This window comes from Haliaeetus albicilla, chromosome Z (assembly GCF_947461875.1).
Source record: "Haliaeetus albicilla chromosome Z, bHalAlb1.1, whole genome shotgun sequence".
NCBI lineage: Eukaryota > Metazoa > Chordata > Aves > Accipitriformes > Accipitridae > Haliaeetus > Haliaeetus albicilla.
The window spans coordinates 17,012,256-17,030,162 of NC_091516.1; the positions used below are offsets into that span (position 1 = coordinate 17,012,256).

At 36.7% G+C, this 17,907-nt stretch overlaps 1 protein-coding gene across 9 annotated transcripts in view; it reads left to right on the forward strand.

The window, feature by feature from the left end:
• The window catches only part of SMARCA2 (SWI/SNF related BAF chromatin remodeling complex subunit ATPase 2), a 117,372-nt gene that overhangs the window by 78,861 nt on the left and 20,604 nt on the right, over nucleotides 1-17,907 (forward strand). For all 9 annotated transcript variants that reach the window (XM_069775874.1, XM_069775873.1, XM_069775880.1 and 6 more), the window contains one exon: nucleotides 2,680-2,898. In XM_069775874.1, coding sequence (XP_069631975.1) covers nucleotides 2,680-2,898 — 219 coding nt within the window. The remainder of the gene's footprint in view (nucleotides 1-2,679; nucleotides 2,899-17,907) is intronic.

A 17,907-nucleotide genomic window follows, 5' to 3' on the forward strand; every position in this document is an offset into this window, starting at 1 on the left:
CCCACAAGTGGGATTCGATACCCAGTGTGCAATAAGCCAGTCTTACACACAGAGCCGAGATACTTATTTATTTCATGTTTGTGCAAAGATGGGTGCTAGGTGATAATTCTACAAAGCTAGCACACCACACCAAAGACCTACAGCGTATTTATTCTGTTACATGATTAGTACCCACCTAAATTTAAGTTCATTGGTTGGTAGTCACCATCTCATCCTACCATTGGTCAGTTATATTTAAATTTGCCTTGCTTTCTATGTAGATTAGCAAGCATGCTCCTTGCAGGTGTGTGGGGGGGCAAGTCTTTTTAGTCTTGAACTGAGTTGGAGGTCATGATCTCCCCCTGCCACATTTACCTTTCCCTCAGTTCATGCTTCTTTGGCAATCATCTGGCTTTTGGTGCTTTCTGGGGCAGGATGTTTCCTTTTTATCAGTCTTTAGTTCCTTCTTCAAGGGTGTAGTCATTAGCAAAGCATGCATTGTTTATACAAAGTAACCAGGCCTGCACAATGAAGCAACTGATTAATGGTTATCCTAAATCAAGCAGTGTCACGATGACCTAGGCATTGGCCAACATATGGCTTTACTTAGTCTACATTTTAGCTAAAATCAGATTGCAAAATTATCAGACAACTATTCAGCAGCATTTCTGCATAAAGTACTCTTAATGCTAAACTGTATAAATTACCTGGACTACAGTTTGAGTTAGTATCCTAAGAAAAAACAACTGGCTGTTTGTATCTCTTACATCTCAGATTAACTGAGAATGTCTTTAATCTTCTTTCCCAAGTGCTTTCATTTCAGAAAACAGCTGTTAAAATATACTACCTTAGCGTTCAATATTTGTCTTAGAGCTAGAAACATGGTCATCGGGGAAAAAAAAAAGAAGTTTCAGCATTTGCTTCATACACTTAATGTCATTATAATATGATGTCCCTGACTTCACTGAAGTTTGCTGCTAAATAATAGAGAAATCTATCCTGTTTGGGCCTTCTCTCAGTGCAGCATGCTGGTTGCCAAGTTAGCAATAAACCAAGCCACATGTCTGGCTTGAATGAGGCATTTTTTGAAATTAATTCAGACTGAATGAGATGTTCTTTAAAAGGTGAAATATGGAAGTCTGCTATAAAAAACTAAAGGCTATACAGCCCATTCATCATTGTCTGAGGTAATGAAGAATGGGGAAGACCCACATGTCTTTATAGTTGCTTCTTGAGTGTGGTTGGACCTGCAGACTGAAGACACACATCTTACCTTCTGCTTTTCAATGAGTTTAGAAATCAGATAGGGCACCAGACAAGATGATGAAAACTACTTGTAAGATGCTGTGCCTGAGGTAGTATTTTGGGAATGCTTGTATTTGAGAAGTGCCAAGATGAGGGAAGGTTCAGCATATTCAACAGGGCCACCATTAAGCCTCAGTTAGTAAATTTGGCTGGTTTTGAGCTGCCCCTGTAGATAAATAATACCCCTGAATTTATGCATGTCTGTGTCTTGGCTAGGGGTGTAAAAGGATGATGTGTCTAGTTGGCATCCTGCGTTAAGTGCAGCATCATGCACACAAGGGAGGGGTTTGTGCATAATTGAGAATGCTTTTTACAAATGTTTACTGGCCAAACCAGTAATCTGTTTGATGCTACAGCCAATTCTGGTGCCAGTCTATTTGTGTCAGTTTTTCAAATATGAAAATAAAATTCTTGGTGGCCACCTGTTTGTTTTCTCTGTTTAGCAACTGATTACTGAGTGTTTAAGTACTGTATGACTCTTCAAAAGAAGTCTATTCATATTATTTGATTTGGGCTACAAAAAATGCAAATGAGATTCACAGGACCATAGGAGCCTAGATCAGCATACAGCCAATAGAGAGAGGTGGATGCTTCCCCAGGAGGATTATAAAGCACCTCACTAATAACTGTACAGCAGGTCATGGGAATGTATCCAGAGTATCCATACCTGTTTTCCGAGATAATTACTCACCACACTTGAAATTAAGTTATGTGATTACTTCAATTTCATCTTAAAGTCTTAACATTACCTTCTAATATTCTTAACACTTTGCCTAATCTTACCTCATATTTTTGTATGTGTTTTGATTTTTGCCTAGTACAGCAGTAAGATCAGGAAAAATTCAGTGGTTTAAGTGTGTTGGCTTTGTGGCCCTGTGTAGACAAGCTGTTCTCTGAATTTCTTAATTCTCTCTCTTGAGTTTTTAAATTTTCTTCTGATATTCAGGCTCACAAAGCTACTGTGTTTTCAGTTATTGTTTTTAGTTACATAACAATAGCACCTTATGGGGATGTTGTCAAGGAATGATTAGTATTTGCGCATCTATGAACACAAAGAAACCATAAAACCTGTGCAAAAAAGGAAAAGAGTTATTTAACACTAACACAGCACAACAGCATTCTTGTGATCTGCTTTGTATCAGTTAGCTGCTGTGTTGTCTCAGTTACTTCAGTAAAAGCTGGTTATGAAGTAGTGAATTTGACTGAAAATCAACCATCAAGTGTAGCTTCTTTTTATAGTTGCATTTCAGAAATATTTAGAAGTATTGTGGAAGGGAAATACCTGTGAAGGACTTAGTCCGAAGTTTCAAGTATCATTAGGTAGCCAGGAATTTTCATGGTTCACTTAATATTTGCCCTTAAAACTGTTTTATCATTTCCCAACTGCCATTGCAGCGCATGGACATGGACCGTCGCAGGGAGGATGCCAGAAACCCCAAGCGTAAGCCCCGCTTGATGGAGGAGGATGAATTACCATCCTGGATTATTAAGGATGATGCTGAAGTTGAAAGGCTTACGTGTGAAGAAGAAGAGGAGAAAATATTCGGAAGAGGATCCCGTCAACGCAGGGATGTGGACTACAGCGATGCTCTCACAGAGAAACAGTGGCTGCGGGTAGGCTGTCCCCTTTTTTGTTTGTTTTTTACAGTTGAAATTTATTCATTTGTGGTGGTTTTTTTTTTCTTTTTGAAGACTGCACAGTTGCACCAGGGAGAGCACAATGTAGTAGTTAAGGCCTAAATATCCTTATTATCCAGCTTTTGTTGCTGTCTTGAAGGCAAAAGTAAGTTTTAAGCTGCATTGCTGAAACTTAAATCAGTGTTACTAAATGCTGAATCAGGACTATGATAGCTTTCTATTGCAACTATTCTATTGCCATGGATCTTGACATATTTCTTACGTCTTTAGAGACTTTCATAAGTGTCATCTTTTAAGATATATGAAGAACTCTTTTATGGTGGAGACCACCAGTGATCAGTGTATATTACAGCTTTCTGTGCTGCAGAAGCTTAATTTTATTATTTTTTTTAAACACCAGAATTTAACCGTTTTAAGAATTTGGAAACTTTCACGTAAGTCTTCTTTCTTTCATGCTATTTCGTTTCCAAGTCCTGAGCATTTCTTGGCTCCACTGAGATCAAAAGTCTCGACAAATGATAAAAAAATTTAAGACCTGAAAGTAAAGATTTTAAACGTAACTCACACCAAATCTGTGATTTTGTTGTACTTGAGGATTCTTGCCATTCTTCTGTGAAATACACATCTAATGAATTCTGATACGTGTGCCTTTTCAGAATGGTAGTAACAGGGGTGGTAAGGAGGTGAGGATTCATTGTTGGAAAGTCTTTTCAAAACCAGGAAATTTGATAATGTTATGATTTCCAAAACACATAGATAAAGTATTGTATGTGCAAAACTAGTCTACATGGTTTGACAGAGTAAGTTTTGTCATAGAATAGCTACAGACTTAATGCCAACATGAATATACAGTGTAGCTTTTTGTGTATAATTTGCTAAAGACAGGTAGAAATCTTACCTACTTCAGTTACAAAATTGATGTTTGTGAGGGTGCTTTGTGCAATTCTATGCTAAGAGCTAATCCACATTCTGCTGCTGGGTGTAAAGCTTAGGGGAGCAAAGGTTTGAATTATACATCAGCTGTACATCTAGGCAAGTTTGTGAAACTACAGGAGTTTGATACTTGACATTTTCAGTAAGTCAGTGGAGAAGAAAGACTTAGAAACATAAAATACTGTCTGGATTCTCAAACCATTTACCCTTTCCTGCAGTGGAAGTGCTTGCAGTATAGTGTAGATCTACTCAAGGTCATTTTAAGCTAATTATTTTTAATGATAGAACACTGGCTATGGCAACAGAGAAGTTAGCTTTGGCTTGCATGTTCTGTGTCTTGAGTTGGGTCTCATACTTGGGTTAAGTGCTTTACTGGCAGCCCTAAAACAATAATTTAATCCATCTTCCTACTTGGGGTGGAATCAGCCAGACCCGTGTCATTTATAGTAGATGTTCATCTGTTCTTCAAGACCTTCCCTAGCAGTGAATTTAGAAGTCTGCAGGGGAGCCTTTCCATTATATTTTATCTGAATTTTCTTACTGGATTTTAACCCAGTTACTTCTTGTTCTAATCACTCTGGTCATGCAGAACAGGCTGCTACCTTTCTTTTTTTAATGTTTCTTTGTCATGGAAGAGTTGTTTCCCTGTTCAGACTTAAGGTTAACAACCATTGCTCATCTAGTCTTTTCCCATAGTTCCTGTTTTCTAGATCTCTTGATTATTTTCACTGATTTCCCATAGCTGTTCTGTGTGTGACTGACAGCTTTCTGCAAGTTTGTTCAAAAGCTAGGCATCAAAATTCCAGATGCAGCCTCATTTGAATAAAGAGGAGGAGTTCTTTTGCATAACTTCTAGGATACTTACACCTCACAATCTAGTATTTCATTTTCTTAACAGTAAAGGTATTGACTCATGTTAAATTTTTGATCTAGTATAAGCCCTTAATCATTTTCTGTGGATCTACTTCCTGGCCATTTTTTCAGGAACATGTTTTGTATAGTCAATCTTTCCTTCCTAGTAAGAGGATTTAGTATATGCCCTTGTTGAATGATACCCAAGTTTTCTTCACCAAAATTATTCTGAATTTTAAGCCTGTCCTCAGGTGAACTTCTGGTCGGTTTGGTGTTCTTTGGAGATTTAGTAGGCATACTTTGTATTCTGTCTTCCTAAAGACACTAAAAACACTGAAAAGCACTGGACCATTTGATAAAGAGCCATTGTAAGGACTATTCTGAAAACAATTTCTTACCAGTTCTACATTTACGTGATAGTAACTGTTTTCATTGTTTGCTTCTGAGACTGTTGTGTGAGGCCAGGTCAGAAACCTCGCTAGTAAAGATGGTACATATACTACGCCCTTTTCAACATAGCTTGTTACTCTTTTGAGAAGAATTAGTCTCCCTCCTCCTCCCTATTGAGTTGTTAAGCATGTTCTCAAATTAGCTGAGTTAAAGCTAAGTCAGAGTGCTTCACAGTGCATTGCAGTCCCTACTGTGTCTCTTTTGTATACAGATGTTAACTTATGCTTTCAGGTGGATCTGAGAGCGTGTTGAAACAAATGCAAGTGCAGGAACTACTAATACTTTTTCGACTCTTTATTCAGAGGAATTATATTTGTAGTGTAACACTGCTTATGGAGGTTCAGAATAAAAACTCCTCTCCATTGGGTGGATACTGAAATCTATAAGTCAAGTTTTCTGAGTTTTTTCATGATCTTATTTTCCGTGTGTGAGAGTTCTTTGTCACACCTATTGGCCTCCTACCACCATCACTTTTACGTCTTCTTTGAGAATTTAAGTGTTTGTCTTTCTCTGTAGTGACATCTCTGGAAGATTGTAGAAAAAGCAGTAATAATCTTGTAGAACGTTTTCAAGGGAATCTTTTAACTATATAAACATATAAAATTGTAGATGGCTTATAAGCATTTGTATCTTGTGGCTTTGTCACTGTAACTTGTAAGGTAATGGCAACATGCATATTGCATGAAAACTTCCAATTAGTCATTTCCTGTTAACTTGGGATGCAGTGAACTACTTATATCAGTAAAACTGGAAACAACAGAAGAGCCAGAAAGTTCTGAATTAATAATGGTGCTTTAATTCATAAGATAACCCTTTTACTCATGTTCTGCATCATGCCACTCTCCAGAGGCAACTATAGATACTTCTGGTTTTGTTGAAGTGTTACAGACGAATGAGATTTATTTACCAGCAGCAAGGGATGCCCCTCATTTTTTCTCTTGCTGAGGCTGCTGCTACAGCTTTATAGCTATCTTTTCATGGGGTTTTCTGGAGTAAAACTTCGCATTTCTGACTAATAAGCTGTTTTCATAATAATATCCAATATCCAGTCCTCATCCATCTCTTTTTCTTTATGTGTCTTGGGGAAGTTGACAAGATCTCTCTTCTGATGAGTTTTGCCTCAATCAGCAGCCCCAACTTGGACTGTGGGGATCAGCTACCTGCTCCTTTACAGTTATACCCTGACCTTCTGCTGATACACCCAACACTGAAGAGTCTAATTAAGGTCATGGCAGATCCCCACAGGATCTGCCATACACGTCAAGGTCTGTATGCATGCATGTATACTGACCAAGTATGTCAGCTCCCTCCTTGCTAGGAGGTCAAGTAGCTGAGTTTGGAGGCAGGAGACAAAATAATTACAGAAGCCAAACCTATGGACATACACAGTGTTTGGTGAGATTGTGCTGCTGCCCTCAACAACCTGTAAATTCAGTGACACCCTCCCAGGGAAGCTAAGCTGTAAGACACAGACGAGCTTCATCACTAGCTGTCGCTGCAGCCTGCTGTTCTGTAACTGTTGGCATGACAACCGTATTTCTTAGAAAAAAAACAGGAAGGAGGAGTTTGCTTCCTGACCCTAGAAGCATTTATGTTCTGGAAGTATTTCATGCTCTACCAGATTGTATCCGTGCACCACTTCTAACAGGACTGCAAAATACTTTGCTGGATCCCATGGCAGATCATTTTCTAGGGGAGTCATCTACTAAGGACTCCATTGCTAGGGCAGGCTTCAAGAATCAGAGGATTTGTTTGAGTAGTTACAAGACTTAAGAAAGTTGCACCTGGATTCAGCTTGTCATTCAATTTAATTGCTGGCTAGGTGACATGACTGAAGTTTTATTGCCTAGTCATGCAGTTCATTCGAAATAGCTTTTCATGTTGGCGAGGGAAACATACTTGAGTCCAAAATGCTTAGTGTCTCATTTACCTCATGCAGACATGCAAAAGTTAACTATTGTGGACTACTTATTTTGCTGATGTAAAAATTTCAAGCATTTGGTCTGTAAATAGTCAACCTTACTGATATTTAAAAACAGAATACATACAGAATATCTGGTGAATACAGTTTAACATAATCATGATGAAAATTTTATTTGCTTTTTTGTTTATGTTTACTAACTAAGGTAAATATGTTGTATAATAAATCGAAGTACCTAGCAGGAAAATGTTGAGCATGTTTTCAACTGTTTTCTCATCAGCTGGAACTTTACATAACTTTTTGATTTTACACACTGTCTAATGGTCTGTTTAAAGTTAGGTCTGGCATCAGAGGTAGTAAAGTTGGGCCGGCTTGTTACTACAACTTGACATAAATTACTAAATGTTTTTCAGTTAGGTTTGTGTTTTCTGAGAGGGCTTCACTTTTACGTATACAACTTTATAATCAATACTAAGAAGATATTTTAAGACATGGTTTTGTAAACTGTTATGGTGGAATTTGGTCTTAGAGTAGTCTTCGTTAGATACTGAAGTAGCTGTGTGGAAAATCAGCATTACATTTGATAACTGTTTTAGCTTCACTTTTCATCTACTGGTTGTTATTTTCAATTGCAATGCAGGTTTTTTAGATAGTCTGTATTGGAGGCTGAGATTCTGTGAAGGAGGAGAATACAACTAACCTTTTACCCAGTGCATAGTTTATCTGCGTAGTTCATGTACATGATACCCCTCCACCTCTGGTTTTCTCTCTTCCCTACTCTAAACCATTTCTGGTTATAATTGCGAAGTTTCCTGACTTGCTGCTAAACCTGTTTAACAGTCAAGTAAATGAATATTTGCCCAGGGCATTTGAAGAAAATTGCATTCTAATCTAAACTCTGCTCTGTAATATTGAATTGCAGATCCAATTGAATTTTTTAAACAAGGCACATTTAAAAGACTTTGTCACTGGAGGCTTAAAAAATCCACCATCCCAGGGTGTTGTCCATTTTGTGACCAGCAATCACCAGGATACCCCACATACTATTTTTTAATGTACAGGGTGAGGCTGATAAGTTTTATGCATGCGGAAGCTGATTTCTTGAAGGACTAGGAATTTGGACATGACTTTAAGGCCTCACAAAGCCAAGCCATTTTTATGTTCTGAGTATTACTGTCTATTTAAGAAAAGGGAAAAAATGGCTACTTTTAAGTTGCATTGAAATTAAAACCAAGGAAGCAGTTTAGATGAAAGGGGCTTTTCTTGGCTTTTGATATATGAAAGGGAATTTAAATGCATCTACCTGATAGCTTTTGTTCTCTGTTTGGCAAGATGGGTTTGTTAGTTTATAAAGAAAAGAACCTGAGTTACACCCTGGATATCTTTCTCAGAAGCTGGAGGTAGGATTGAGAGTATTAATTTTGGAAACTAATAAAGTACTTTGAAATGCCTCTTCAGTATTTGAGAGATAGTCTCAGTAAGGCAATTTTTAGTGTTCCAGAATTAGTTTTTGTGTAAGAAGGACCTCTAGTCAGGAAATCTGAACACCTGTTTCAGAGGAATATCTATCAGTAAAACATCTTGCCATATTTTCATAAGATTCTTTTTTTTTTCAGTCTGTGATTTTATCCATATGATGTTACATGTAAAGTACCATAACAAATATTAACACAGTTTCAGTTGCAATTGTACATATATTCTCCCCTAGAAAACATTAGAATAATACTGTCATATAAACACCTTTCTGTATTTTTTAAAAATGTGAGTAGTATTGTTAACATTAGACTAAAATAAATTGCATTTTCTTTGAAATAGCTGTACTTTTCTGACATACCGAGTTTATATAGCATGGCAACCATGAGTTAAAACTCTGGATTTCAGGCTTTGTTATATTATTATTGTTTCAAGTGCAATATTTTGCATGAAAAAATTAGGCCCTGTAGTTAAGATGCATGAAATACTCTTCATGTGGAAGGTCAAAATTCAAATCAACTCCCAAAACTGAAACACAAACAACTATTAGATACTTAACAAAATGCACAAAAAAAGAAGGTCTGCATCAAAAGTTTAAAACGTTACTGTTGCTAGGGACATTTGGCAATAGAAAGAGAAGCAGCAAACATTTTAATACTTAGGTCCACTGCATTGTTACATCCTCTGACATGCCTTGACAGTAACGATGATAGGTCATATGTAGTATTGACCTTTTGTCACCTATCAAACTTTTGAATGGAGGCAATAAATTTTCCTATGTTGATTTGGATTTACAAAATGGTTAAGAAGTTACCCATACTTTCCCAAGTGTATATTGTGGCTATTGTATTTATCCACTCTGCAAAAAGGGAAGCATTTAGTATTTTGCCTTGTCATCAGGAGCAAACTGAGAGACTGTTACTGTAAAGTGCCATCTTTTGAAGGCAGACCTGAGCTGGTGATGGGAAGCTTCACACTGATGTTTTCCGTGCAGCAAGCATGACAGGCAAAAGTAATCCTTTTGGTGCATCAGTGTATGTATGCAGAGCTCTGCTGCTTCTCTAGAAACCCACAACTTAAATGAAAGCAATTTGTCTCTTCTTGTATGTAAACAAGTATGGAAGTACTAACTTAGCAAATATGGAAGAACAGGAAAGTCTCAGACTGAACTTCTCAAAAATTACTCAGCTTATCCTTAGGCCTGTCATGAGTGGAAGGCCTTAGGCAGTTAGCTTCTTGGGCCATCCTGAAGTACTCTGCTTGATGAGTGGAATGGTGTATTTCCTTACTGTAGCAGTGGAATTTTAACTTTAAAAAAGGAAAATCCTACAAAAGTTTTCCGGTAATCATAACCCTGTAATTTCATCCTGTACTCTGAAATTGTCAAGTTTAGAGTGCTGCAGTTTACAGTTTAATGGATATCCATTACGTATTCTTTTCAGTTGCATCTGACAATGTAATAAAATATTTTTAGCTGGATTTCACACTCAGAACCATAAGATTTTGTTGCTGCTTACAGCCTTGCTTTAGTTTTTTTTTAGTTTTTAGTGCTTTTTTTTAACACTATACATTATTCTGTTGAGAAACTTCACTTCTTCTTAAGCCTCATTGCCTTTCTAGGAATCTTCTTTGTATTCTTCAGTTAGCCTTTGCTTCAGTAATAGTTTTTGCTTATCAGCCTGTGATTTGCATTGCAATTTATCCCAGAAGACCAAAAAGGCCTTGTAGACACATATTGTTCATGATAGATTTTTACTTTTAGGCTGTGATATGCTCTAAGTCCTGCCACAGTCTGATAACTGCAGCTTTAGAAGCATCCTGAAAACATGGAACTACTGCATCACTGCTAGAAGTTAACCTCACAAAATACTGTTTTAGTATAAAGTACATAAAGGATACATATAACTTAGCTTTTCTCAGCAGGTTGTCCAAAGTTTGACTTAGTTTCATTTCATGCTATCTTTTTCCAAATTCTGCAAAGTTATTAAAAAACTATATTGGAATTGTCTTAAAGGGCTACCTCCTACTGTTTATTCTTTAAACACAGTCTATTTCTATAAGTAAAATTTTTTCCTCTGTCAGCATGGGAAGTGAGTAGTCTAATCTCTTGCCATACATTTTTTTATATCATACTCTCTCAACATTGCATGCTTCCCATTCTTAATTGCCTCAGAGTACCTTCATTAATAGTGATAGATGTCTATAACCAATTTCCCACGCTATTGGAAAAATCCTTCAGCTCTTTTTTGTGAATAAGTAGGTACAAGACATCCTATGAACATCAGCTGAAAAATGGTGAAACTATAATGGTTTCTGAAAACTGGGGTTTTTTTCCATTATATTTGTTTTATGCAAGATATTTTATCTGTTTTGTTTTGCATTTATTTTCTCCATTTTGTTCCCACTTGATTATTTTCCACATTTTAAATTTGGAATAAAAAATGTCTGTTTGAGAATGTGTGAACATTCTTAAATATCAGGGAAAAGGAGAACATACAAAAGAAACTACGTAATGTTATGACTATTGTCAGAAGCTGAGTTTACTTCGACATGCATAAAAGAACCAGTTTAAGGTTTGTACTATTACCTTCCCATTTTGCATCATTAAGAACAGTAGTGTTTCAGGGCACACATAAAATTTATGCTCACCTGTGGAATAGAAGCCTTTTGTTAGTCTGTTAGTGTGTTGATCAAAAAGAGAGAAAACACTTTTCGTATTTTTCTGAGCAATTAGAGGTCATCGCTGGATATCTGTTCTTGACAGCCAAATAATTCACCTATTCTAAGGCTAGAGATTTGGCTCAAAATGAGTGATTTCACACTGGAAATCTGCTAATCATCCCTTTGTGTTTTATTCCTCAGCTGTGTTGTTTGCATAGTAGAAGAAAAGGTGGCTTGTTCTTTCTAAGAAACTTTCTACCAGGATATGGTATCCTGCTGTTGACTGTGTTGCAGAATGAGAGTTGGTCCTGTCTACTTACCTTTATCCAGTGCTTAGAATTGTCAAATTTATTTTTGCTATAGAAAAGATATCTGTCACTGCAAATGTTAGCAACTTTCACTGGAAGCAAATGTGGTCCTGGAGAGAGCCAAGGCTGCAGTTTCTTTCCAAAGGACTGATCTGATGAGGGTATAAACCCTGTCTTTACACCCGGTATCTTTCTGATTTCATTAGTAGAGTCTCAGAAGAAAAGGGAGGCAATGCTTTTTGAATGAAGAAAGGCTAAGCCCTGGAAAGTTTTTTAAAATAAGTTAAAAAATAATCCATTAATTCCCATTTTGAAGGACTGAATTTTGAGAAATTTTTTCATAAGGAACAAAATCAAATATGAGAGTTCTGTCTTTAGCTCTCAGCATTAAGAGCTGCAAAACATTAGCCACACTGCCAGCCTGCCAGGACATGCAACATTACGAAGTACAGATTTCCTACCTTTTTCCACAATAGAAGAATATAACATCCCTAAAAAAAAGGCAAATATCCATAAAACCAGCCCTATTATTCAAGGAAAAAAGGATAAATGAAGATATAAAAAGATTTAAGTTTGTATGGTACTAAGAAACTGAAGGCCTTTGGCAACTGCAACAGTATTTTGTGAAAGACTAGGTAAGCAGCAACAGGAAATACTTGTCTCAAGACTGGGAAGAGAAGCCATCCTGTGTAACTGTTTATTAGTGGTCAGATATAAATGTGTTTCTGATTGTTTTTTTGTATTCATAAACAGTGACCATATATAAATGTGTTTCTGATTGTTTTTTGTATTTATGATCTCCCTTGTAAAATAAACAATGTCTTATCTGACTGGGAGACAATAAATCCTTCGAATGTTGTAGAATTCCTGTTTTTCCTTGATTTGGGATCTGTTTTTTATTGTTGAGTATCTTCATGACTTCATTGCAGCTTGTTTCCTCCTGCTCTGCAACATTTGTCTGTGAGCCTGAAGAGAATGTAGTTGTTACCAGAAATACTACTAAATTGTCTTAAACTTTGTTCATAAGTGCTAAACTAATTTATCAACCGTTTTAGCAAATCATTAAAAATGGAGGAAAAAGTTAATCTCAGAAGAATGGTAGAATGATATATCCCTCCAGTAAAAGATTTATTTTAGACCAAAGAAGAAAGATCTGGAAGCAAAACCCACAGTACAAACTAAGCCATACCAATCTTTATTTTGTTTTCGTTCTAAACAGTGAGATGCCAAGGAAGATAGAATATCTCCTGTTGTAGGACACAAAAGTGTTATGTTGTTGACTAAATTCCATGCTTATTATTTTAAAGGAATGTAGGAAAAAGTAAAGTAATCTCCCCCACCTCGCCTTGGCACCCCTCAGAAAAGGTAATTTTCTCATGCAATTAATTTTCCTTGCCGCCTCTCCTAAGGAAGATAATGTACTTGGTAAAGAAAAAAAGCACAACTGGACTACCAATTATCTTACAATACCTTTGTCAGTATATTGTCCTCTACACTGCTGAAATAGGTGAGTCAGAATTCTGGATAAGTCAGGGAGAAAATGCCAATAAAAATAAAAAAGGGGGAAAACCTTCCACTTCCACTCTTCCTCACTGAAAAAAATCAGTCACTAAATGCTCCAGAATCCTGTGTACGCAACAAACATAAGCATCTACATCATACTGAACAAGATAAAGGGGAAAAAATGAGGCGTCTCTGTCATGTTAGATTTTACTTCAAGATGGATTGCTTGTGAATCTGAAGCCAGGAAGCATGTATCTTCTATCAGCTGTTTTCCTGTGCTGGTGAAAATTGCATGTGATAGATCATTCACAAATGGAAAGACTGCAGCAGGTACCAAGGAAGACTTGTTGGCAGTCAATGCCCTGTTTCCTAAACAGGACCTATCTGTGATTAGGGTGAAATGAAATGCTTCCTGCTTGAGTTCCTGTCAGAGGTTTTCTTGGATTTCCTGCTCATCCATTTTACTTCAGCAAGCCATTGGCACCTGCAGTCATCAAAAAAGCCCATACTTTTTCTGTTCTTATCAAGCTTGTTGAGAGGATCTTACAGTTCTTCATCTTTGGTGTTTGATCTGATTCACTTTCGGCAAGGGAGACTTGAAGAAATCAGGACCTTCTGTGCAGGAGGAAAAATGTAGCAACTCATGACTTAATAGTGTTATTTATAAACCTTGTAGACAAAAGTGAATGTAGAAAAGTAAATTGCTATTTTTATGCATCTCAATTATATCAACTGAATATTATCTTCAGGTATGCACATTAAATAAGTGATCATTTTCTCCAGACATTTTAAAAAGCAAGTATGTATAGAAAAATTTATTTCATATTAACTTTAAAAAACACGTGCCATGGCTTACTTATAGTTGTTTCCTGTTTTGTTGTCATTTAGTTATTTGAAGTTACAATTGCGAACTAAAATTAATACCAGTCTTGAAAGATAGCTTTGGTCACATTAAGTGTATTCCTCTACAACTGTGAGTCTAAAGATTATTATTCCCCCCCCCCCCCCCCCCCCCAAATTTGCCTGCAGTATTTTCTAAGTGATAGTCTTGCAGTGTCTTTCTTGAGTTAGTTACATCTCATTCAGTCTGTAAATTTTACTTCTAATTATACTGCCAAAGATACCTGCAACTATTTCCAATGCCAATGTGTTAACAGTGTTTACTCTTGGAGTCACCAGTATGCTGTAAGGTTCTGAGCAATCTGAAGGCAAACTGAAATACGCAGGATACCATCTGGTTCAGAAGTGCTATTATAAAATCCCTTTCAGAATATGTTTGTTTATCATCTGGCAACTTTCATGCACAATATTTCACAAGTCCATTGTTCTCCAGTCTTGAATGGGAGAGTTTTTTAGAAAACAGGCTTTTTAGAAACAGGCCATTACTCCAAGTGACAAGAGCTGTTCAGCAGGTGATCTAGCTTTCTAAAAAGAAGGGCAGAAAATTTGGGAAAAAAAACAACCAAGCAAACAGTTCCGTTTTGAGGAGGTTGATATGAATAGTTTCTGGTATAGAATTCGTTTGAATTTTTTTTCCCCCCTTGTTCGTGTTGCTTCTAGGTTAGGTTGGCTTGGTCAAGAGGCTGTTCAAATTAAATCTTAACAAGATAAAAAGTACAATTGTATGTCAAATGGGAGGGGTAAATCACACTTACTTTTGAAAACTGCAGAAGACAACTAGAGATAGTTTTGTAGATCTTTTAAGAGTGTGCCTGAGTAGCTGTGGACTGCAGAATAGTGATGATTTTTAGTCGTTCTACACTCAGTGTCTTAATACAGTGAGTATGTGTTTTCTCAATGCTCTGATTTGTTAAGCAAAGCATCTCTCTAGTCAGCATGATACAGTTTTTCACCTTTTTATCACCCAGTTCCTTCCCCCTAATGGAGCACTTTCCTTGTGCTCTGTGAGCAGGCTGTGGGTCCTGGTATCATCAGTAATTATTGTGGTCTTCAGTCTTTCTGTCCCCAAAATTTATGAAAAGCTCATTACTTCCAAAATCAGTTTGAGTTGTTCCATTTGAAATCATAGTTTGCCTTTTGGGGGAGGGAGGAATGAGACTAATTATTGATTTATTTTGTTTTTAACCAGATTTCACTTTTGAACAGAAGAAAATTTATGTCCTTGCCAATGTAGTTTGCCGTAACTTGGAGCAAGTTCATCAGTGCTGGCTCTGCATGATGCTTTACTTTGTAATTGTCACATTAAAGATTAAGGTTAAGCATTAAGATATTTTACATTAAGATTAAATACTAGGATATTTTATGTGAAATATTTTTATCAGACCAGAAAGAAAACACTGAAGATAAAAGCTTTGATCATATAAATATTTTAAGTAGATACTTCTTTTTTTTTTAATGTGATACTCTGTTGCTTTGATTGAGAGCATTTCTCTTTAAAGGTAAGTATGTTGTTGCATAGTTCCATTGAGCCTTTTTGGCATCAGTCTTTAAATGAAAATGCAAGGAAAAACTATTTATAATTTGCATTATTGTTTTCCTTAATGTCTAATTAAAAATAGGCACCTGGAGTTTCTGTGCAAATAATTAAGCAACTATTAATAGTTTTCAAATGCAAACTAAAAGACAATCTATCTTCTCCCGCTTCTCAAAGCGAAGCAAGTTTCAGCGATGTGAAGATGCAGGTCCTGACTGATGAACATACAGCTGAAGGACTCAGTTTCCTTATTTTGCAGAAGTTCGGCATATCTAAGACCATTTATTACAAGTTTGTGTGTTTTTGCAATAATTGCATTCTGTTTGTGTTTTTAAAAACAACAATACTTCCGTTTCTACCTAAGTTCTGGATGGAGACTTTCTGGAATATTCCTTATGTGGAGGAGAATAAGTCAGCAGTGAAAGAAAGGAAAAACTGGATGTATTCACTACTTCTTTGCCTTTGGCAGATTTTAATCTATACTCAGTTTTAGTTTAGTCCCAGCAAAACTGGTCTGGTAAATCTCTTGTGCGATACTATCCAGCAAGGAGAGGAAATTTAGTTAAATAACTTTTCATCAATCCTTATACTTATCTTCAGGTATTTAGTTATTGCACTGTTGATATCAAATATCTTACGCGCTTTCATCATCAAGGGCGTTCTTCTTCTTCACAGTCTTTATCTGTAGTATTCTGACCTCTATGCTGTAGCATAGCAAGAGATAATTAGCTACAATGTAGTGGAACTTGCTGTAGAGAACCAAGAAATAATTCCAATGTGTGGCAATTAGAAACAGTCCCAGGCATCAGGAATGTCACTGTTGAGAAACTAAGCAGGAGAACTGGATTTTGAAGAGAACCTTTGGAGCAGATGAACTTCAGGTTGGAAAGTTGAAGTCCTCGTCAGTTGTCAGATATAATCTGAGAACAAAAATTTAAAATAAAGAGGGGTAGGGTTTCAAATAGAGCAAGACGGGGGGGGAAAGTGGAATTTCTCTTGGAATATCAGTATAGGACTTGAAGAATTATGCTGAGGAATGAAATTGGTGTGGGCAGGTAAATGACATTTTAGTGCTTTCAATGTTTTGTTAGTAGCCTTCTGTAGCATTCTTCTACTTCTTTCTTCTCTTCCAAATTGGTAAATGAGAACTTCATTTTGCAAAGCAGTCATCTGTTGTTCGTTACTACATTACTGACACGTTTTTTGGTTTTAAGTGCTTAACAGCCCTTAAGCTTAGTGCCTCTTGGCCAGTAGTCAGTACAATGCCCAGGTAAATTATTTGTTTTTCCTGGAAAAGTTCATTCTTTGGAAATTTTTTATGACTGGGTTAGTATATATGTTCAGCGACTTGAGAAGCTGACTTTTTTTTTCTGTTCACCTATGTTTTATATGCTTTGTATGGAAACATGAAGTTTAATTATCATGCTAGCAAATGTGTTCATGTGGTAATGTTAGTCACAAGAGCTCTCTTCTAACTTTGCAAGTTGGAGAGACATAGGGTGTTGGTGTCTGAAGGGAAGGAGGCAAGCTATCTTATTGTTATTTCATTAAGATAAAATCAGAAAGGGACGCAGGAAGAGATCTCATGTTCTTTCCCATTTCCCATTTAATCTGAACGTATTTTCAGCTTTATAAGACTAACACGATTGTTGACTTGCAGAAGGCAGTCATGAAACAACTCAGAGCTGTGGCTCTTAGTGCTTATTTGGGTCCATAATTCTCAATTGAAAAGGTGTTCAGTTGTGGTGCTGTGTCATGCTCTCAAGAAGAAGTTAAGAATACATCCATAATGTCCTGCTCTTCAAATAGAGAAATAAAACAGATTCCATTTGATCTTTCCTTTGTTTCTGTGGTGCTCATTTGGTTGTATCCATGTTCACTAAGAGTACTTCCACCTCAAAACAGCTGTTTTCCTTTATGAAGAGGAACATGTAATTGCAAGCAGCAATAGGAAGGCCAACTGTCTCAGAAGTAAGTTCTACTTGCCTTGTGAAAAATCCACTTTTGTGAGTTTCTTCTTTTTGAGGGGGAAGCTTCCTTTTGGAGGAAGGCAGTTTGGTTTCTTTAATCCATGGTCAGTATGCTCTTCCTTAAAATTCTGGTGCCCTGTGTAGCCTGCATGCTCCTAGCTCTTTAGCAAGGAAATTGTTCTGTGTATGTGGATCAAGACACAGCATTAAGATACAAAAGAGCAGGAAGATATTGTCAGTACTGGACTTAACATTGGGTTCTCACACTTCCACTGGCATCTCGGGCTTTAATGAGGTGCCCAGCCTTTTGCAAAATTTGACATTAAATTTTCACAGCTTTCTTTCAAAAATGAAGTCTCCAAACTTTTTTGTACTCCTTAGTCCTGTTTCCTTAAGGGAAGGAAGGTGTTAAATTTTTATTTGTGTACTATTTTCCTTGACTCCCTTGCTGTTCACCTCACTAATCCAGAGGCATTTGAG